Below are 23,757 nucleotides of genomic sequence, written 5' to 3' on the forward strand. Positions count from 1 at the left end.
TGTGTGACAGAGGGACATGATCACATTCACTATTCACTGTACAGTCTTATCTTAGTGCTGTATGTAACATTACTGGTGGTGTTACTTTGAGGGTCAGTAACTATCAAGGCTATTGTCTGCATCTGTAGGGACGAGGAAACGCTGTAAAACTCTAATACAACCATTTTCAAGTCCATGTACATCCATCGTATGAATGTAGTGTGTGAGTGAGTGTTGGTGGTGGTCAGAGGGACCGATGGTTCACTATGGTAGCCTCACTTCTGTCAGTCTGCCCCAGGGCAGCTGTGGCTACAATAGTAGCTTACCACCACTGTGTGTGGAGTGAAAGAATGATGCACATCAATGTAAAGAGCTTTGAGTGTCTATGAAAAGCACCAAATAAAATCCAATGTATCATTAATATTATTATTATTATTCACCGGTATCCGTGAAGTTACCGTAGTATTGTAGTTTGTTTCTAATGAAATCAACCAGGACTCCAAGCTCTGATATATGCTTTACGACGACTGTGTCCTCTAGAACTAAAGTATCCTCTTTACCTGTCCGTCACTAATGTTAAAGCTGCAAATCCTTAATATCTTTATATTCTAACTCGAAAAGTAAAAATCAATAAATGGATGAATATCCAGTGCTGTGGATGACGCCATTGTGATGAACTCTGACCTGGAACCAGTCTCTGTGTTTTTTAAAAAAAAAAAAAAAAAACATTACGAGACAATCCCCACAGGAAAAAAAAAATTAATTCGGAAAACGGATTAAAAAAAAAATTTAATTTGGAAAACGGATTTTAAAAAAATATTAATTCGTAAAACGGATTAAAAAAAAAATTTGATTCGGAAAATGGATTAAAAAAAATGAATTCGGAAAACGGATTTAAAAAAAAAATGAATTTGGAAAACGGGTTTTAAAAAAAATTAATTCGGAAAATGGATTTTAAAAAAAAATTAATTCGGAAAACGGATTTTAAAAAAAAATTCATCCGGAAAACGGATTTTAAAAAAATAATTAATTCGGAAAACGGATTTTAAAAAAAATATTAATTCGGAAAAGGGATATAAAAAAATATTATTTCGGAAAACAGATTTAAAAAAAAAAATTAATTCGGAAAACGGATTTTAAAAAGAATTAATTTGTAAAACAGATTTTTTTTTTACTGATTACAATGCTCTATCATACTTAGCCCATAGGACATGTTACTAATCACCACTCTATATAACTTAAATTATACAAAAACATAATTTACAAATAATTTACACTTCCTTCAATGATCAAGTTTAAGACTTGGCTATAGAGCACCTTAAACAAGAGGAATGAGCTGGACCTTAGACTGTATAATTAAAGGCTTGTACACTGTTAAGTAGAATGTCCATGTTACTAACCATGCTGGCAGTGGATCCAATGGATTGTCTATGATAGGAAAGAGCTTGCCGACCACTTGTTTCCCTACCAGAATTTAGGCCAATGAAAGCATTTGATGGAGGAGGATCATGTGTAATGCAAGACTACCATTACACCAAAAGTGTATGGAAGCAGTTGTTTCTATGGCCTAACCTGACCTCATTAACTTTACCGAATTTGTTAACACAGTTGGCAAACCTGATGACGAATGTTACTTTACTAAATCAATATTTGTGATCTAAATGATCTGATTAAAGAGTGCATGTAAATGGCATAATAAGACAGACAATCAAAGGCATGAGTGATGCCTCCAATGTTGGGTTGCTCTTTCTGTTTAGCTTTACCCAATGTGTGGGTCGGAAGAGCAGTTTCTGATGCCAGTCTTGTTGTCTTGGTGAGAACTCAGTGAGTTGGTATTATTTGGCAGCTACCATGTGTTATGTGAGGTGAACACAGATCAAGAGGAGCAATTGTTTGCACCAGATTTGATAAATAATACTAAACATACTAAAATAGAATAATTTGTAAGCCCGGGATCTTTTTAAGTGTTATGTTGTAATTATGTTTTCATGTGCTTTTGCTTTGTACTCCAGTCAACTGTTAAAAAACATGCATAATTATCTAAGAGTGTCCCAATTATTCAGAGGATTGGAGTGGTGTGGGAATGTGTTTGTCTGTCTCTTTGTATTGCCACGGCCACAAAATACATGTCAGCAGACTTCCACAGCACTGGGAGGGAAAACACACTAGCTATGGAAGATGAATCAATGAATGTTATTAAACCCCTCACAATACTTTTATGTCTCGGTGTGTTGACTCTGAGAGTAATTAGTAATCAATAATGAAGATGTAGCATGAACCATGTGCCATGATCAGATATAAAAGATGACAGATACTGCCAAAGGTTCTTGCTAATCCTCAAATCCTTTTTTAAAAAGGTGTATATAGTTCCATTATAGGTCTGTTTACAGTCAGCTGTGTATTATATTGTAGCCTGCATATTAGGAGTATTTATTAAAATCCTTGTGAAACTTAACAGTTTTTTCAGCATTTCATGCTCCTCAGCTCATTACAGAGTGTTAAAGATCCATTTCAAATGGGATCTTTGTGTAAATTTGATACATTTTAGGATACACAGGATATGTCGCTTGTCTCGCGTTGTTATTTCATTTATTCTTATGTAACAAAGAATAAGTTAAACTCAAGAACTGAGGGCCAAATCTGTCCCTTTAGAGCCGGCTCATAGTTTTACCATGCTAATATCACCTGATGGCAGTCTATCTTAATCACAAATTGTTGAAAGAACTCCTAATTTTTCCCCAAATCCTGCTCAATCCAGAAATTATTGCATAAAATTTAACAAAATTAAACAAAAATTGTCTCAAAGTTAAAAGATCGTGGAGAGACTGTTATCTGTCACTTATTGCTTGGATAATGTTAGTGCCTTACATACTTTACAAAAAATTCTTATATTATGTATATATGTGGAAGTGCCAACGAGGGCACATTAAAGTGTAAATTATTTGTTTTCCCACCTATAATCTGTGGCCCACTTAAGATCAGACTGCTCCATATTTGGTCACTGAATTACAACAACTTGACACCTCTGTTCTATGTGGTTCTTTTTTTCTGCCTTAACTAGTTAATTAGTTGTTTTTTTATCTTGGAAAAAAACAAAAACATATATTTTTTTTCATGGAAGTCAAAACACGCTTCAACAGATTTAATTTGGTGTTGAATGTTTGTTGAAAGTCAAACTTTCCTCATATTATTGTAGAAGACAAAAATGTATCTAACACTTTTTTTGTGCCAATTTTAGGACTTCTGAAATTCTCAAATTATTGCTTTTTAATTAAACTACATCTCCCATCATTCATTACAAACATTGACTTGACAGGCAGCCAATCAGCGCTCTCCACCCAGCACGTGATCCCAGCGAGTTCCTGCTGTGGCTTTCGGGGAGCATTCGACGTTTGGCCACAGGAGAGTTCCTCTTTGCGGGTAGGTGAAAGCATTTTACTCATACGAGGCATCCTCTCTCTATTTTGGACGTGTTTTAGAGACCTTTGACGCACCATTGTGTGCACTACATTTTTGAAATAGTCTGAAGTAATGGCGGAGAGAGCTGCGGCTCGGTCTGGGCCTACGCTGTTTCCTGGTGGAACTCCACAGCTGTGCCTACTGGAACGGGCAAGTTGGAGAACTTCCTTTAGTGGTTTACTGGAGCCTCGCTGCTGTCTTGCTGGAGTCTGTATCTGTGTGTCCATTGTGTCCTCATGGTGGTATCTTACCCAGTTAGCTGCTCTCTCGCTCGTGATGTTAAAGTTCTACTTTCCTTTAGCGGAACATGTAGACAAACTAACTGCTTTCTGTAGAACTCTCACTAACAGGACGACACAGACGATCCATCTGCCAGGAACCCTTAACCTGCTCTGTTAAATCCAACGACTTGTTGTATTTGTGTTACTATTGTGCATTGTTTATGTTTGTGTCGCGTATCCGTGTTTCGTGCTTGTTTCACTTGCCTAGGTGTTCATTGGTAACAGAAAAGGCCTAAGAACCCACAGGGACTCACTGGGTTCATACCCCATAAACAAACCAGAGGACAGTTTGTTTTTGTTTTTAATAATGGCACCTTTTCAACCCCTGCTTTAACACCAACTGCTTTATAATTGTTGGACTTGCTCGTCAGTGTACTGATGAGATCATTCAAACCACTGACAGCTTCGGTAAAGCTCCACTGAGCTCTTTTAATCATAGCAATGGTTATTTAGTCGACAAGTTGGCAACAACCACATCGTGAGGATAGAGCCCTGAGTCAGAGCATCTCTGAAACAGTAGATTTTCTGGGTGTTTTTGCTCTACAGTGTGGGCAGCATCCAAGAAAAAGTGAAAGAAAATAAAAGTAGTGTTTCCAGGGATCACAAGTAATACATAGGTTTGATTTTATCAGATGATGTGTCCCTCAGTGTGTTGCATATCTATGGAGCTGCAGACACAAAGCTGGATTAACCTTTGGTATGTTATGGATGTAAAATAAGTGAAAGGCCATTCCTGCACTGGAGGTGGAGAGACATCATGAATATCATCTGCACATTTTTCACAGATTGATTCACAGATATTGATAGTCCAATGATTATTACTTTTAACAAATACTCTTAAATCATTAAATTTTCGGTTTCAAAATTTCCCGCATCATTACATCCTCACTTTATCATTCCTGTTTTGTTTTCGCCTCATCGGCTTTCCCTAATCAGCTGTCATTACTGACTATTAAACTTCCCCAAATCCTGCCAAACATGCTTAATACATTTAGGTTAGCTATTGTTATAAATGTTTTATTTCTCTGCCATAGAAATGCACCAAAAGCACATGTTGAAATTACGTAGCAATGGATTTGACACTTCCCTCTGTTTTTTCTGCACTTGCTGGACATTTAGCGTAGGGGTGGGCAATTTGAAACAAATTTCTTATCACTAATTATTCTTATAGATTTTTTTCATTTAAATTAATCAGACTATTTTGGAAGTTATTTAACAGAAAAACAAACCAATTTACCTATTTAAAAGTATGGCCGTTAACGAGAAAAAAAGAATAACTGGTCATTTAATACAGGGTGCTTTTTGAACATTTTTAAAGTTTAGGTAAGCAATTAAGCAAATTTGCTTCAAGAACGATTAACATCAAACAAGACATTAATTTCTTTTTTTAAACAGTATTTTATTTTTTGCTTAACTCAAAATGAAAAACAACATTAAAGATGCACAATTGCTACTTAATTTGTTTATTGAGCTAACACACGTATGTTAATGAATCCTACTTTAAGTAATCTTTTTGAACCCCTCATTTTCCACTGTTTGGAGGATCATATCCTTTGCAAAATAAAATGTTATTGCTTCAGCTACATTAGGCCTGGGCGATATGGATCAATATTCATATCTCAATATTTTTCCTCAAAATGGCAAAGGGCGATTCAAACCCAATGTTTATTTTTTAGTATTATTTTAAAACAATCTCAATGCTGATTCTGATGAGGGGGTACGTTCTATTGCTGCGCTCAGCACGTTCTTTTACTGCTGCTCTCAATGTGAGCGCGCACTCAGTGAAGGGCTCGTTATGCCTGGCTCCGTTCACGGACTGCGCGCACTCCAAAGGAGCACATTGGTGTTTATACTCGGCGCATTCACCGTTGCATTACCCGCAGCCCATCCGCACTTGCAAGGATGCGACCAGATAAAATTTTTACTCGAAACATATCAATCAATCAATCAATCAATCTTTTATTTGTATAGCGCCAAATCATAACCAATGGTATCTCAAGACACTTTACAGTAGAGCAGTCTTAAGGACGGACTCTTCATTTAATGGATACACACATATGCATATATACGTATATACACATACATATGTATCCCACACCCAACATGAATTCATCATGGCGGCAAGGAAAACCTTCTGTTAAGCAGCAGGAACCTTGTGTGGATCCCATTCCTATGATGAGCAGCCATCCACGTTATGCTGTGTTGGGTGTGTGCAGAGGAAAGGGTGGAGACAGAGCCGCTGAGTCTCTGTAACTCCACACTGAGGATCCCACGGACCTGCAAGACAAAAGCCAGGAGTACAGGAGCAAACACACAAGGGAAGAAGCAGACATAGAGGGAGTGTTTGAGAGAGGAATGGGACCCTCTCCGGTCCCTCTCTAACCTAAATGACCTCTCTCTTAACGCCCTCTCCAACCTCTCTCCAACCGAGCATGTCAGACCCCCCCCACCGGCAGTCTATGCCTATTGCATCTTAACTATGAGCTATGAGCTGGTTCCTAACTAAAAGCTTTACCAAAGAGGAATGTTTTGAGCCTAACCTTAAAGGTAGAGAGGGTGTCTGCCCCCCGAACCGTGGTTGGTAGATGGTTCCAGAGAAGTGGGGCCTGATAACTGAAAGCTCTTCCTCCTATACTACTTCTAGAGACAAATGGAACAATGAGTAGTCCAGCATTTTGAGAGCGCAGTGTTCTGGGGGGATTGTATGGCACTACAAGCTCCTTGAGATAGACTGGTGCCTGTCCATTTAGGGCTTTATAAGTGAGAAGAAGAATCTTGAATTCTATTCTATATTTTATGGGAAGCCAATGCAGAGAGGCTAATACAGGAGTAATGTGATCTCTTCTCCTAGTTTTAGTCAGTACACGTGCTGCAGCATTTTGAACCAGCTGAAGTGTCTTAAGCGACTTGCTCGGGCAGCCTGCTAAAAGAGAATTACAATAATCCAGTCTAGAGGTAACAAAAGCATGGACGAGCTTTTCGGCGTCGCCCTGAGACAGGATAGATCTGATTTTAGCAATGTTACGGAGATGAAAGAAGGCAGTTCTTGAAGTTTGTTTTATGTGAGAGTTGAAGGATAAGTCCTGATCAAATAGAACCCCAAGATTTCTAACAGTTGTGCTTCGTGCCAGAGTAATGCCATCTAGGGCAGTTAGTTGCATAGTTGCATATGTGACCATTTTGGTTGCAGTCTTGAGCCCTGCTACAGTGGAGTTGGTTTTCAGTAGTTGATTCCATCCCCGATTCCATTAACGTGGAAATTATAGGGCCCTAAGGTGCATGTACATGTTAATCACAGACTTCTGTCGCGTTGGACTCGTAATGAACAGTGACTCTACATTATGTTAGTGAAGACTGAATTAGTTCACTGCATGTCAGAGGAGCTGATCATTTTCACACTCAGTGTGTTGTTTGTTAGATGCATGAAGCAGACTGTTGGAGAGCAGAGGATGAAGCTACAGCTACTACTCACTTAGTATATTATTAGGGCCCTAAAAATCCGTTTTATTTTTTTCCAAGTTCCATTTTATTTTTTCCCAAATTCTGTTTTTTCCACTTTAATTTTTTTAATTCATTTTTTTTTCAGAAATATTCATTTTTTAAAGAAAATATTAGTTTTTAACTCCTGTGAGGAAACAAAATAAATACTAATAAATTAAAAAAAACAAAAAAAAATCATAATTAAACAAATGTATGTCAAAAATAAAGCGAGATACAATTAAAAGGTAGATATAAGTTGTAGTGACATGGATTATTCTGACTGCTCCTTTTTAATTATGTCATATAAAGATGTATGAGAACAGCATTAATGTCACCCAATTTCCTCTCAGGGATCAATGATTTACTGAATCTGAGCAGGTTTATTGATTACGTTTTTATCAACTTAGTTTAATCTAACCTAATTTAAATTATCCTATCTTCTGTAGCTCTGAGATGTTAGAATGTAACGTTCTAATAACGTTGCTCCAAGGACTTTTATTTTGTAAACCGGAAGTTCCCACTGAAACGGTTGTACTTGAGGTAGGTCACTGACTGTGAATGTGTACCTACGAGGCACGGACAAAAAGCTGGAATAAAAGAACTAAAGGACGACACGGACTGAGTTATTCTTAGTTAGCCAGGCACAACAGTTCGAACCCTGAGCAGGTGAAGATGATTAAAGCTGATCATGTTCTCACAAAGCGCTGCTGCGCTACACAAAAAACGGACAAAGCTTTACAGGCACAGCAAAGTTAAACAGTCAGTGGAGGCTCTGTATTTAGGAGTCAGTGATGATTTGTGTTGTTTTAGAGGTTGTTTGTGGTGGATTAAGATGAGTTTAATGCAGCCAAGACAGGAGGAGGGAGGGTGGTGCACTTAATGAGCGGTCCCCGGAAACATTCTTGTGTGATTGTGTATTAATGGGTGAATGTGCTGAACATTTTAAAGCACTAAGATTTGCTCAAGTGAAAAGTACTTGATACTTCCATTTGTAATACAGTATAAAAGTTAGCACTCATGCTAATCAAAGCATAACCATAAAAGCATTTCAAGCAAATCCAATCAATCTATTACCTCAAGATTTAGACCAAGATTTCTGTCAGCCAAAATATCTGTTTGTTCTTAAGGTCTGCATTGTCAGCTCTTTTCATTTGTGCATCATACTTAATTCATTCTTCCTATGGCAATCCAAATTTTACATTGTAGTTTTTTTTCAGTGTGCCATGCTAACCATGTAATAACAGAAATCTTGTGATCAAATCTTTTGCAAAACCAGTATTTTGTCTGCTTTTGAGCTGGTCGATGCTACACATTTTTGCCGATGTAACGACTGAGAGTGGCCTAACCTGTGCATGTGCATCCATGTGCGGTAATGGTACGAGTGCGGGTGTCTGCATGTACACACACCCCAGCCAGTGTAGGTGGACAGAACTGTTTTGCAGCCTGCAAAGATTAGCAGTAGTAATAGCTATAGTGCTTGGTCGCACACAATTACAAAGGATTTGGTGAGATGTGAGCTGTTACGACTCCTGAAACATAGAATATTACAATTATGTACAGTATTTAACTTAATTAATCCCTGTTCACCAATTTTGGAATGCTTTTTGGGATTGGGATAATTACATCAAATTAGGGAATGGCGATAAAAGAGAATTGGTATACTCTGAAACCGAATTAAGTAATATTTTAAACGAACATTTCAAGGCCCCAGGTTTTATGTCTTCAGGCATTTCTTTATTTGCATTTTGACTTTTTAACGTGCCGTACACGTGAAATGGCTTGTGACTTGTATTCAGCTGCTTCAGAACAACATTGTCCACCAAAAGTAATTACCGGTACTTTTGTCATGTTGTTGAACTATTCAGTAGACAATACATGTGATGGAAACTTGTGCTGCCTGAAGTTTCAGCATTCAGTTTCAGAGGGAACTTTCACATTATTTCACCATTTCAGTCCTGCTTGTCTAAGTTTTTTTTCTGGTTTATCAACACTAAGGTGGATTCACTACTAGTGGTTTCGTGCACAGTTGCTTCAGAATCTAATGTAATATAACAAAACTGAACGGGGTAAGAGTTTGCATCTCTTGCATGTCATTTAGTATGTATTTAACTCATTATTAAAAGCTTTTGGTTTGCATGAGTCAGGATTGTTTAAAAACAACCCTATTAACTTGTTCAACTGGATATACAACACTTGATGTCTGTGGGATTTACCTTTTCACCAACCACTTTTATTATTGTATGGTAAAACGCCCAGAGCTGCTGTAAGGGTGGCAGTTATTGGATGTTTTTAGGTTAAAGGCTGATAAAAACAGATACAGATAGATTTTCTACTGATTTGCAGACTTTTAACGATTTGATAAGGCTGCACAATTAATCAAATTTTAATCCTCATTACGATTTTGGCCTCCACGATTACATTAACCTGATCATCGGTGATTTTTACATTTGAAATGCAGGCTCTGCTTTTTTCTGCTGGCAGAGTTCTAGGGTTTTTCTTAGATGGGGGGGGGGTGCTCGTGCTGCACTTGACAGCTTGATTGACATAAGTAAATAATTAGTTAATATTATATAGTAGAAGTGTGCCAGTACATTGATTTGATTAAGCGCAATTTGTCATGTGACAATTTGATAAAGATTTTTAAATAAATAAAAAAACGATTATTTTTCATAACTAAATGACAGGAACATATCCGCTGTTCTCGAAATGAAAGTTAAAGTCGCTCGTTCCGTCCAGACGTCTGAAGGAACGGACCATGTGAAGGAGGCACACTTGTACAATAATCATGCTGTTTCATCAGCATCTTGTTGCGTTTGTATTTCAACTAAAATGCAGGAAAAAAAGTCCAAACATGATCAAAAACTAATACAAGAAAAAAATTATTTGGGGTTGCCAGAAATTCTTGATATCAAAATGGGGTCACAGTCCAAAAAAGGTTGTCAAACCACTGCACTAAATACAGTTTCTTTCCACTTATTTCCAAAATGAGATTCTTTAAAATGTGTTATCACTCATTCATTCCATCATCATTATCTAGAGTTGTTTTTAACTAGTTTTCTAAGCAAAATGTTGTAATAGGATAAAGGTGGTACTTGGATTCAGAAACAAGAGGAAGGATGTACTTGAGCCAAAAAAGTTTGAGAACCACTGCTCTACAGTACCTGGTCAAAGGGTGATGGTGTTGCACTTTGTGCACTTCTGATTAGGGCTGGGAACCTCTGGGTACCTCACGATACGATAACGATTATCTCACGATATGATGTTACTGCGATTATCGATATATTGGTCAGAAATTTTTATTTATTTTATTTATTCAGTTTATTTCCGACATGGTTGCATTCACAGAAGTTTTGTTATTCCTTTTTTTTTTTTTTTTTTTTTGTACATGCCGAAAAAGGAGACGAGAGAAGCAGTTTGCTTATCCAAGTCCCGTCCCCTGTTTTGTACACAGAAAATTTACATCAAAGCTTGTCTCTGGTCAAACAGTCTTAGGTTGTTCTGAACACAATTTTCTAAATCAATCTGCGATAATCTGACATAACAAGAAAAAAAAGATTAAGTGTTTTATTTCATATCTCTGAAAGGCAGTAAATTGAAAAAGTGTCCTAGGAACAATGACACTATTTTAGTGCAACATCTCTGTAAATAAGTGTCAACATACCAATGTAAATGAATAAGTATCTCCAATCGTGCTTTCTGTCAACAAAGAATAGGGTTCTTCTTACCAGTGACACCATTATAGTGCAATATTCCAGTAAACAATATATTGGTTCCTTCAACAAACAGTGACAACATTTCTGTGCTTGTTGGCATGATCCAGGAATAGAACTTGTTGAGGTAATCTGTGAGGTTGGAATAGTGGCATTGGGCTGTTTTGGTTCAGAATCAGAAAAAACTTTATTTAGATTAATTAGGAAGGCAAAGAACGGCATATAAAGAAAATTAAAGAAACAATAATAATAATAATAGAAAATGAAAATAAGACTAATAATAATAATTATACACACCCATGCAGAAAACAAGGAGGTTGTAAGGTAAACTGAATAATAAGGTGCAAATGAATGATAAGGTGCAAAATGCATAACTATAAGTAAATTTTATTAATCTTAAAAGCTCTTTTTGATGCCTACGTGAATTCTGTGACAGAATTTCTGACACTTTTTCCTTCTCTTCAGTTACTTTTATTTCACACTTTCTGTCCAACTGATGTGCTCAGTCTGACTTAGTCACACCTGCTCATATTTGCCCTTTTTCGCTCAATTCCTGAATGCTCTTCATGGTTCCATAAACAAATACTAAACTGTGTGATCAAAGAGCTGGGCCACAAGGAATATCACCATCAAATTATTTATTTTAATCAGTTAATAGCTGTGGTTCCCGAACCTTTTCTGTTTCTCACTTTTAAATATTGAAACATTTTAATTATTTAATGAATTGCAACAGAAATAATGTATAATGACATATTTAAGTATTAATATTAAAGTAATAATGACGTCCTTTGAGTGCAAAGAAAACCGTATTTTTCTATTTTTAATAATCAGCAAGGCTATTGTGGTGCCCCCCAGTTTGGAAACCACTGGGTAATCAAAGACCTCTTATTTTACGTTAACCTACTCATTGTATTGAAACGTCACCCCCAATTTCCACCTCATCCGTAACTGCTCCAAAACTGCTCCTGAATCACAATGCAGCTTATAGGATTCCATTAAAGTCTGTGTCAATTTTCACCGCATCCAAATCTGCTCCAGCACAGCTCCGTAACTGCTGCAGCATGCTGGAACTCTTTGCAGCAAATACGCAGCCCTTATGTTTTTGCTGAACGCCGGAGCTGTGCTGTAGCAATTTAACAAAAATAAGCCTGTGGGGGACAGGAAGTAGTGCATAGACAGAATAAAATATCCAGATTATTTTCAAAATAAAATACTGTGTTCAAGGTGGATCATAATTCCATCCATTGACGGAGGTTACCCCTGGTAGAGGAAAACACCGACCTTCCGGGGCCTCCAGCGTAGGCTTTACACGATCAGGATTTTTGGGCCAATCCAGATCAGTGAGGTAAAAAAAAAAAAAGATATCCAATCATATGAATTCAGGTTGTTTTTTAGGTGAAAAAAATCTGGGCATCGGGCTCAGACAACCGTCCACCCGCCCTCACATCCCCGTCTATCTATAACAGGAGAAAAACAGCCAAATGGAAGTAAAAGCCATCCAGTAACACAAGGTTTCAGTCCTTAACAGAACTTTCTTCAGGCAGGCTTGCTTGGTAATACACGTGTAAAAACATGCAGGGACAGAGTGGAATAGATGTGTCTCTTGTGAAATCTGAGCATGGAGTGAGGAATCATAATCTTTGATTTCTGCCCCCTCTTGCCCCTGGGTAGAGCCGGCCCTGCCACTAACCCCTGTCCTTCAGATGTTCGCCTCCTCTGAATCTGCTCTTACTGGAGCTTTCTGACTTTTTCTTTTCCATCATCGCTAATGCTGCTCATGTTGAAATGTCGGATTTTTTCATTAAAACATAACTTAATATTTTGTGATGCGTGCCTTGAAATAGCTTGTTGTATTTGATGCTATATTGATAAAGTTGAATTGTAAGTTAACATGAGCCATTGTGCAACACTGGTGACTCAGTTCATGAGACATGTTTTGGCATCAATCACTGAACAAAGCCTTACATCTGGAACATGATCTTTTGCTTGGTAAAGAGCCAAATAAACTGTTGGAGTGAATTAGTTAGTTTTTAAGCTAATTAGAAATTAGTAAAATATGTTGAAAAGTTAAACAACTTATGTGAAAAGTTATTTAAAAGCGAGGATACTCGGACTCCCTTTTTGTTTTAACACCTTTTTCTTAGAAACAAAAATAAATACATTTTTTTTAATTTATTTGCAGGTAGTCACACATTGTGCAGGTTCTTAGATGCCTGTTCATCTCAGTACTGCTGATAAGAAGTGTGACATTAAAACATGATTGGTTCTGTGAGCCCTGAGGGTCTGTGTGTTTTCATTGCAGCCTATGGAAGCTTCTTCTCTGAGCGATAGCCTCACCACTCTCCATCTACAATTCCAATGACATGGATGCACACATCCCCAGCGTAAGTGGAATTCTATCTTGTGTGTATGTGAAGTCCGAAGTGCCTGATTCTGTGTGGGAGCGTATGCATCTGAGGGTGCTCTGTGCTCCTTCCTCCTCCCAAATAGATATTATTAAATACTCTCTTACAATTAATTTAGAATTTACAAAGAATCTAACATTATGTTGAAATATGGAGAGAGCATGCCAACTGTTGCCTTAGTGATCCGTAATTAGTTCAGGGTTTTTCTGATTATACAAGTGTTTAATGATGTGTTTGAAAATAAAAAGAAATAGGGAAACCTGCTATGCCCATGAATGCAAGGCTGTTAAAGCGCTATAATGGACTGACTGAAAAGAGCTACTTTTAACCTTAAAATGCTTTGTGAATATAGGCACAGATTTTTATAGTTTTTTAATTTTTTGACATTCCTTTTGAGTTGAATTGGTCATATCCATAGTAAGCATGTCCAGAGTTATCGCAAGACCCTTATTATCTTTCATATGGTGAACTCAGTGTATCATCCCACCTCCAGTATTATGCTGTCAGAGGCCACCTGCTATAGTCTATCAGCTCAGCTAATAAAAAACTCATGATCATACAAGCTTCAAATGTTTGTGTTCTCTACTATGTGTGATAACTACTGGCTGTTCCACAAAGTCAGTAACTGGCCTTTACTTGAAATCTTACCAGAGATTTACTTAATTACAGACTAAATACAGTCATAGTGGGTTTATCCCTTAAGATTCCACTCTTCTGACATGAGATAAGCAGTCACATCTCAGTTTGAACCTGTTTTCTTCCCTTTGTCTCACTTTTAAAAAAAATAAGGCTAAAGTGTATCAAATGCACCTGGCTTGAATTTAGAATAAATGATTATGTATCAATACATTGAATAACTACTCATTAAGAACAATAAGTCTTGACTTTAAATATGTACATAAGATCTAAGTGCTAACCACATTGTGAACATACTTCTGAAATTTGTTTTATTTTATGACAAAGTTTGTCAAACACTGGTTGAAGTTTAGTATGTTGTGAATACAAAGAGCACTGTTTGTTGTTGTGTTGCTTCAGACCCCGAAAGAGCCCATGATGATGGAGTTGTTAGCCGATGTCTCGCTGCTGCCAGGAGAGGACAGAATTATTGGTAAGTACAGTCTATTGCAGCTCTTCCCAACGTATTTACTCAGAACTGTTTGTCAACTACAGTCATGAGTATTGATTCATGTGATTATACAGTCGGTGCAGCAAATTTTGCTTTAGCTTTTATTTGACTGAAATACAACTTACATTTAGTCATCATGACTATTTTAGGTGTGGTCTACTATTAAGTGACTAAATCACATTAAAATAGTTCCCTGTGGTCTAAATGAAATATCTGCGCTAGGGTTTGGTCAAAACAAAACACGAATCAAGCAACAGTGGAGGTTTGATACCCTGTATAATCCAGCTGCTCTGTTTTGGGGGAGGTGCCCCTGGAGTTGCAAAGACTTCCCCCGCCTTTCTCGTCCGCGGGATGGCACACACTAAAGGTGCGTTCACACCGAACGCAACTGAAGTGACTAGATTACATTGAAAATTATTAAACTGTAAAAGCGGCGCTGTTTATGATGAGTGCTGTAAACATACGCCTGGTGAAGAAGTGATCAGCCCTTCTTCTCCAGGCGTATGTGTGACAACTGAATGGCTCGTTATCATGGTGAGTTGGAGCAGGGAGACATCAAAACCCCTGATGTATATGAATGACCACCGGCAGTAGACCATAGTAAAAGACTAGTTAGGTATTTTTTTGCATTTCAAAAGAATCACACAAACAGATTTCTCAGGAACTCCGGATATCAGCTTTAACTGCAGAGCCACTGAAATGTAACCAAAACAGTAACGTTTCATCTTGTAAAGGATGTGTTCCCAATCCAATCTGTGGAAAATGAAAGTAGGATTCATGATAACACTTTACTTGAAGTTTAATACGTAAGGTAGGAATGTGCGATATTTTATTGTTTGATTTATCGTCAAAAATATTTTCACCGGTAAGAATATATCATCCCACGATAGAAACGATAAATTCCCATGTCGGAAATTAGTGAGGGCCAAGGTCCATTTATCCCTCAATTTAGCCAAGAATGCCCCAAAAAAAACCTTGGACCAAAACTGCCCGTTTGTTGTTAACTTGTATTTCTCTGGAGCGGAATGCTGTTCACGGGAGCTCCGCAAAGAAGCCTCCGCGGTGTGCCCCACCACCCGTCCCGCCCAGCTCTCTCACACCCACAGACGGCAGTGCTCGTCACAGCTACCTGAAGCTGCCGTGCTGCGATACATCATGGACCACTATTTGGTTAAAACCAGACAATCATCCAACAAAAGGAACCAATCTAAGTTCCTCCATCAGATCCACTCAAAGTTCCACAAACACGGGGACAGAGATGAACCTGTAGCAACGATTATGAACTGGAAACTTAACTAAAGCAAACTATGCTAAGCTAACACACTGACACACAGACTGGGCTAAGAGCTAATGCTAACCACTCCATATAAGGAATAGACCAATTAAAAATAACACATCTTACTGTCATAAAGCCACAGAGAGCCATCGATTTGTTTATGGTCAGATTTAACACTTGTATGGAAGGATAAAAGCTAAACATGTCACACGTTGTGTGAAATAAATATTAGCATAATATTAATGTCACTATACATCTGTCTAAACTTGTGAAATGCAATATTTTTTAATTATATTTCATGTGTTCACAAGACAAAGCTGGCCTCTTTAAACTAATGTAACCATTGAGATTATTACACCTAATTATACTGAATAATTAAATCATCAGCTTGATCTGGTTTAATTATAGGAAATCAGAGAGTTATTTATTAAGCATAACTTTTTTGTAACTCATTAGATGAATGAAACAAGATTCATCAGCAGTAAAAACACTGGAGTTATTTTTTCTTTTCATGTGCTTTTTTTTTTTTTATAGAAAATAATTTCATTTTAAGTGAAGAAATAAATAAATTACATACAATAACACTAATAAAGTGATCCACATGCACAAATATATTCCATAAAATATCAGCTCATGAACTCTGAGTCAACAGCTACTGTAGCCTTTTTAAATGTGTCCAGTGTTGATGTATTCAGATTTATTTGTGTTTGTAAGGAACCTGTTTACACTTTAAGTTGGAAATTGTTTTATTTATTTATAGTTTTTTATTTATCGTGATGTTTATTGTTATCATGATAAATACCAGATATTATTGGGATCATTTCTTGAGTCCATATCGCCCATCCCTAACGTAAGGCTGACAATTCACTGTCGACTTCTTCCTTTTTGGTTATTAGTGTGTTACTGTCATTATCTCTCATTAGCATGAATAAGGTGTCATGACGGCTGTCATTAAAGGTGCAGTTCGTGACTCTCAGATCCCTCTATCCCCCTCCCTCCCTGCTGCTCTCTTGCCCTGCCTCCAAACTTTCCAAAGTCCCTCCCTCAGAGGAGCTAACAAGCTAATGTTAGCCAGACAGCGACATCATAGTAATATAACATACGCTGTTAAAAGCATATTACTGCAGCCCTTCTCTCAATGTGCACACAGTACACCAACCTAGCAGCAGCAACAACAACAACACAGTGTCACTTACAGCAGCCACACAGAGGTGTAGTATAACATTTACAAATCAAATACAATGTAAATCAAGCAGTAATAATTACCTTTCAAGCAGAAAAATCACCAATTTCATCTTCTACTCCTCCAGACCATACACTGTAAAAAAGATGTTGCTACAGCCCCGGGAAAGGGGCGGGGACTGTGAGCAACAGCTGTTAGGCAGTCCATCAAACATAATCCTGGCTCTGATTGGTTCTTTTTGCTCGGTCGCGGTGCATTCTGGCAATCTGCCAAAGCAGGAGCAGGGGGGACTCAATGAGTCTGTTTTTTTCCACACAAACTACTGGTTTGATGTAAAGCTGTCCTTACGTAGTGACAGCTTTAGCAAATATGCCAAAAGCGACTTTTATAAGAGTTGCAGACTGCACCTTTAAGTGTAGTTTGCTAAATTATGACACCTTTGGAGCTATGTTGGCATTTTTTGGGTTAGGTGGAGGATCAAGTGGGGGTAGTGGTTGATTAGGGTTAGGGATAAGGTTAGGGTTAGGGTAACAAACAACACTTAATGACAGCCTCCATGGCACCTTATTCATGCTAATGACAGGTGTCATGTCATAATAATGACAGTGTAATGTCAGCTTCATATATAAAACTTCAAGTAAAGTGTTACCGGATTCATTAACGTGTGTTACCTCAAAAACAAATGAAAGTCACTAGATTTATATGCTGCCTTATTATGTAGGAAGTGTGTGTATTTTACATGTTTGTTTTTCATTTTAAGTTAAGCAAAATAAACAAGGTTGCTAAATTGTTCCCAATATTGAAAAGGTGTTTGAAAAGTACTCATTAAATGATCTTTTATCCTTTTTTTCTCATTCCGGGCTATGATTGTAAATAAGTAAATTGGTTTGTTTTACTGGTAAATAACCTCCAAAATAGTCTTTTAAAAGAACTTTTCACTTATGATTGTTATGTATTTTCTGTTTTTACCTTTGTTGTTGTTATTTTCTTTTTTCACTTGTGTGTAATTGTTTTAGCAACTGTAAAGTGTCAGTGTTTTGAAAGTGGCTCATAATTAAAATGTATTATTATTATACGCCGGTAGTTTCCATTCATCTGTATTTTTCTTTCATTCAAGTAATCGTCTCGTCACATGAAAAACAGTATGTAATTTTTCCTCCTCAAATCAAAACAGATAAAACGGGAATATTTCAAATATTAAGAGGATCATCAAGCACTATGATGTCAAACAATGAACTGTCTGTGTGTTGGAGCTTCTTTGGTGAATATTGTACATCTGTGTTTTTTTTCCTAGACAAAGACATAATTTACATCTGTCCATTTAATGGAGCTGTCAAAGGCAAGGTATTGATCACCAACTTCAGACTCTACTTCAAGAGCTCCTATAATGTAAGTCCTGTTCACTTTTTGAAACAGTCATTTAGATGTAATACTTATCTGCATCAGATACTGATAAGACGGGCCTCCCTACCCTTAGTCTGTAAGGCTTGATGCCATGGAGACCAGGGGAAAAGGATCAGCCAGGCTGACAGCTGGGAGGTTTTTCTTTGATGTATTAGTAATTCATGCCGTGATGCTTCCATGCAAACTGGTCTCTATGACGCTGACACAGTGACGGGACAATGTGTAACAAAATAATGCTATGTTTTTCTTTAGACGTGTTGTGGGAGTGTTTTCTTTAATGTGACAGAGTTATTGAATACTTGAACAAAACTCTCAATGGATCGAGCTGTTTGATCATGTGGTTTGTAGTAACAGTATCTACATCCATTTGCTTGCTAATTTCAATTAATTATATCCCAATGTTAGTTGGGGCTTGTTTCTAGTCCAATTACGAAAAACATGCAACAGAAAGCTCTTGACAGATATTGATTAAACGTTACAATAACCCAAACTGTGACATAATTAAACAACGGTCTCATAAACGGGCGTTTCTGTAGTGCAATTAACAGACAGAATTATTCTTCATACTTTTTATCATGTCGGACCGATAAAAACACGAGACGAAGCTGAAAATTATGTAACATCAGTAATTATTTCTTGTGCAAAATAAGCAAAATACTTCAACTTACGTTATGTAAAACATGTCATATTTATTTGACTATTGTTTTTAAACCAAACAATGAAGATACTTTCAACCTGTCCTACTGTTACCACCTATTTACCTACTTGCATTTTTGAATGGTAAAAACTCTTTAGAAATGGGTAAATTCAGTAAATATTTATACTTTAAGATTGTTGAAAGTCTCTTACCTCCACTGATTTACAAGCATACCTGCAGTCTGCTCCCCACAGACAAGATGGTCAAGTATGGGGTAAGCATGTGAATCTCCACCACTGACAACGATTTGATACACACTTTAATATACTGCCAGCAATACGATACATTAGCGATTAGGGATGTAACGATTCACTCAACTCCCGATACGATTCGATTCACGATACTGGGTTCACAATACGATTCTCTCATGATTTACTTTACAAAATGTGACTGTAGATAAATGATTGAAAAACAGTCCTTTATTTTTTGGGGGGAAAAAACTAGAAAATACTGTATTATTTTCCTTTTATTTATCATTGTCAAAAGAATCCCTTGATAAACTATTCAAAACAATGCAATTTAACTAAAAATAAATCTTGAATGAAATAAATAAAGGAATAATACAAATGAAGAAGATGCATATTAATTTAAATTCTGGTTCTATAGTAAACGATGCAAAACTGCATAATAGTTCTTTTTCTTTTTAAAAGTGCAACTGAAAATGTATTTTGTGCCTTAACAATTGGACTTAAAAAAAAAAAAAAAAAAAAAAAAAACAGTCGTTGCACTGATTTACGTCAGATATTTGTTTGGACCAGCAGAGGGCGCTGGTAACCCAGTGGTCGGTTGGCATGCAGAAATTCTTGCAGTGAAGAAGAGATGCTATGCGCTAGCAGACAGAGCTAATAGAAAAATTTGACTTTTACAGATTTTCAAGTAATATTACAGATATTCTTTCGGTGCTAAAGGGGTAAGGAATCATTTATGAACATGTTTAAGAGTAGAAGGCGGCCAGAAACAAAGTAGCAGCAGATTCTTTTTTTTTTTTTTTTTCACCAGCCCTTTTTAAGGAAGGGTAAGAAATCTTTTATTCGAGGGAGGATATAAAAAAGGAGAGCAGTGTTACACCTAAGTGGAGAGGGAGAGGGAAGGGGAGGGTAAAGGGAGCAGGGGGAGAGACTCAAGAAAGGGTGGGGAGAATAGATTTTTTTACAGTGAGGGTGAGATGTGAAGTTGTAGAATATATTGTGCTTATTATGTTGTGTAATCAAGCCAGTATAGTGACAAGTACATAGTACATAGTACATAGACATGTACACCATAGACGTGTACATGTCTATGGGTTGATCAAGGAAGCAAAGCCTGTTTTATTTATTAATTCTATGGTTGATATCAATACTTAATTTTAAAGCCATTATTGGCCATTACTGATAATGTGATGATATAATGCATCACTATAGAAGACATCGCTAACATCAGAGTCTCAAGTACTTACTTATCCTACCTTGCTTTCATGATACAAGTTTGATTCCATCATTCAGGTACTGATTAAGATGCTTGCTGCAAAATGGCAATAAACCACCAGAAGTTAGAGATCCTCACAATGAGGGAAGTTGTTGGAGAGTCCATGTAGGTTTCAATCCTAATGGGGCTCAAAACGTGGCTTCATCACAAAAACTACAACGACACAACTTTGTCTGTTTTCTGTGCAGGATGAGACGGTAATGCTAGACGTTCCCCTGGGTGCCATCTCTCGAGTAGAGAAAATGGGTGGAGCATCAAGCAGAGGAGAAAACTCTTATGGCCTGGATATCACCTGTAAGGTGTGTGTGCTCAAGTTTCACAGCCCACTACTAGTGATTGAAAGAGAGGATCCGACCAAAGTCTGTTTAATGCAGTCTCTTATTGTAACGCTTACCGTGTTTTCCATTGTATAAGCTGATTTTTTTTCAGCAAAGTTGAGGGTGGGGCCAATACGGTGGTGTGCTCCGTGTTGATTTTTTTAGTCAGTCGCGCAGCCACTAGCTGTCACCCCTACAGCGGAATCACTGAACATGTGATCTGAACACCGATTGTTCAAAAACAAGCTTTGGATATTGTAGGAAAAGAGAGAGGACGCACAGCTTAACACATGATGGACATGTCATGCCTCGTATGCAGGACGGTGTCCGAGTGGAGGAAAAGTGCGTGGGAGCGAGTGACAGCAGAAATCATACATCTGTTAAATATTGGTTTTTATTTTCTGTGCCTAAAATAAGATGTTTGCTCAAACAAATGGTTTCAGTAAAAAGCTTTAAATGGACTGATATGTAGACGTGGTTCAGAAAGGAGATGACTTCATGTGGAGATGGAAACTCATCAATTGAAGCTCATCAAAATACACAGAAATCGCCCTTAAAACAGAACAGGAGTATAGCAGCCCGCCTACCTGGCTGTTTTGATTGGCTAAGTCATTTGAAGGGCACCCTCTTCAGCCAATGGGAGTGCGGCTTATGTGACAGTGCTGCCTTTACGTGGATATGTTTTGGAAAACTGCAAAATTCTTGAAATGTGGCCAATACAGCGGTGCCTTCTATCACCCGGAAAATACGGTGCTTGCTTCACCATGATGGACTCCTACTTCGCTCTTTACTGCAATGCAGTGAAAGAAAAGGAAACACACCGTGGAATATATTTTACAAAAAATAAATCTAAATCTTATAAGATAATATCCCACACATAAACACTATCCACAAGAGATTTGCAAAAGAGACTCCCAGAATTAATCTATCCAAACTCACTCTGTCACGGGGTGGTGAGGGGAGTAAATCAACTACGTCTAAAGATTGACCATCAGCATATGTTCACATTTACCAGTTCTAACCGGACAAAATGTGTTACATTTCATTATATTTTATCCGTGCTGTTCACTCCTTTTCCTGGGAGGATGATGGGAGCAGCATCGCTGAGCTGATCAGCTGTGCGCACCCGAGTTGATCTTGACCAATGCCAATGCCTGCAGATAATTTCTAAAAAAAAAAAGAAGAGATTTTAACTGTGACTCAAACAGAAAAATGCATCCGATCATCACACTGCAATAATCTGATCAATAATCTGATCAAATCAAGCTTTTGCATTGTTTATCAACGAAGGCATTTCAAATTAAATGCGTGCTTCATCATTTTCACAGATTTCAATGACATTTACAGGCCTCCGCCTCCTTTGCTTCAGACCGCTTTCATTCACAGACTTGCACGTTTTTGGTTGATTTACGTGCGGTGGGCGTGTCAGGAGCCTGAACTGGAGAATACACTCAGGAGAGAGGCGCGTAACTGCAGGCGCGTAATAAAGCGCTTAAGTTCAGATCGAAGAATAGGGCCCAGGGAGATCGGGCAGAGAACAGTTTTGATCATACTGTGTGAGAACTCTGATAATCTCAACACAACACAGAACCATTCTGCTCCACCTATCTTTTTCCAAGACCGAAATGTCACATGATCAATCAAGATCTAACAAAGTGACTAATTGTACGTCCTAAGCCACTCAGAACTCAGAATTTTCCGACCTCCTACTTGGAACACCACCTGAAGTCGAAGCTCCTGTTCGGTAAAAGTCGTAAAAAAATTTTTAATATAGCAGTCACGTCCACGTGCTAATGCTGAGCTTGGTGAATTCTGAGTTGTTGCTCCTTGATTGGCTACATTCTGGAACACTTTTGCTTAACAACCGTTAACAGGAATCAACGAACGTGCGTCATATCCTGTGCAAAATGGCGACTCTCCATAGTTGATGCTCGACAGCATAAAATTCTTCTAAAAAGTTATTTTAATGTGTTTTTTTGATGAAAAGGTGCACATATTTGGTTTTTTGGTAATACATTAAACTATTTTTTTTGGTATTTGCACCTTTGATATTTACAATTGTTAGCTCCGACCTGTTTCAGAGCCGACTATCAGGACAAATTCACTCTGAACACACCTTAGAGCACAGGATAATCTAATAGGATAATCTTATAAAACATAAAATGATCTGGCGTTTCTGTCTTTGGTCAGGAAGAGGTAAAATCTGGACAAAAAACCCCCAAATATTAAGTTTATTAAAGATGATGCTATAGTTGCTTTGTATTTCTGTTGGTAATTGACATAAAATGTTAGCTTTAAATTACCTATGTCCAATGTCAATGATGATTTCTTGTCAATGATGCAGAAATCTTATTTAAAAAGAAAAGAACCTTGAGAAATGAGCTCTTCCGTGTGTGTATGCTTCTTCTTTTTGGGATGGCCATCCAGTTTATGGATGATTACTCTTGTTTTGTTGGAATGTCATTTTTTAATTCAGAATATCTATTTCCTTTCAAAGTTAGAATATGCATTCTAACATAGGAGTGTATTTTTTTTCTCACAATCCAGCACCACAGCAATGATTTACACCCACAGTTGTAGCTACCAGTTTTTGACATGCATTCAAATCTTGTATTAGTTGCATGTGTCATGCGTGTTTTTATCATTTGTGCTCAGGACATGAGGAACCTGAGGTTTGCTTTGAAGCAGGAAGGACACAGCAGAAGAGACATCTTTGAGCTTCTATTCAAATACGCTTTCCCCCTTTCACATGGACTGGTAAGTAAGGTCATCTGCTGCCTTCTACTTATGAAAGGCTTTTGGGTATATAACTGAAGAGTTGCTACTTTTTGCTTTGCTCATAGAGATCATGAACCCACTAGTAGTGTTCCATTGGTTTTTGGGTGAACTCACATCTCAGTAATCTGAGCGGATATTGTTTGACTCTGATCTCTAGTGAGGCTTTACTGCTACTGTTTTGTGATTGCTGCACAGCAG

At 37.6% G+C, this 23,757-nt stretch overlaps 1 protein-coding gene across 1 annotated transcript in view; it reads left to right on the plus strand.

Annotated features, from left to right (window-relative positions):
* The first annotated feature begins 3,316 nt into the window (after positions 1-3,316).
* mtm1 (myotubularin 1) overlaps positions 3,317-23,757 on the plus strand; it is a 34,454-nt gene continuing 14,013 nt past the window's right edge. Inside the window, exons 1-6 of the mRNA XM_028474501.1 lie at positions 3,317-3,399; positions 13,212-13,293; positions 14,350-14,422; positions 18,194-18,288; positions 20,653-20,763; positions 23,437-23,538. Coding sequence (XP_028330302.1) covers positions 13,273-13,293; positions 14,350-14,422; positions 18,194-18,288; positions 20,653-20,763; positions 23,437-23,538 — 402 coding nt within the window. The 5' untranslated portion in view covers positions 3,317-3,399; positions 13,212-13,272. The remainder of the gene's footprint in view (positions 3,400-13,211; positions 13,294-14,349; positions 14,423-18,193; positions 18,289-20,652; positions 20,764-23,436; positions 23,539-23,757) is intronic.

The sequence above is a fragment of the Gouania willdenowi genome, chromosome 18 (genome assembly GCF_900634775.1).
Source record: "Gouania willdenowi chromosome 18, fGouWil2.1, whole genome shotgun sequence".
NCBI lineage: Eukaryota > Metazoa > Chordata > Actinopteri > Blenniiformes > Gobiesocidae > Gouania > Gouania willdenowi.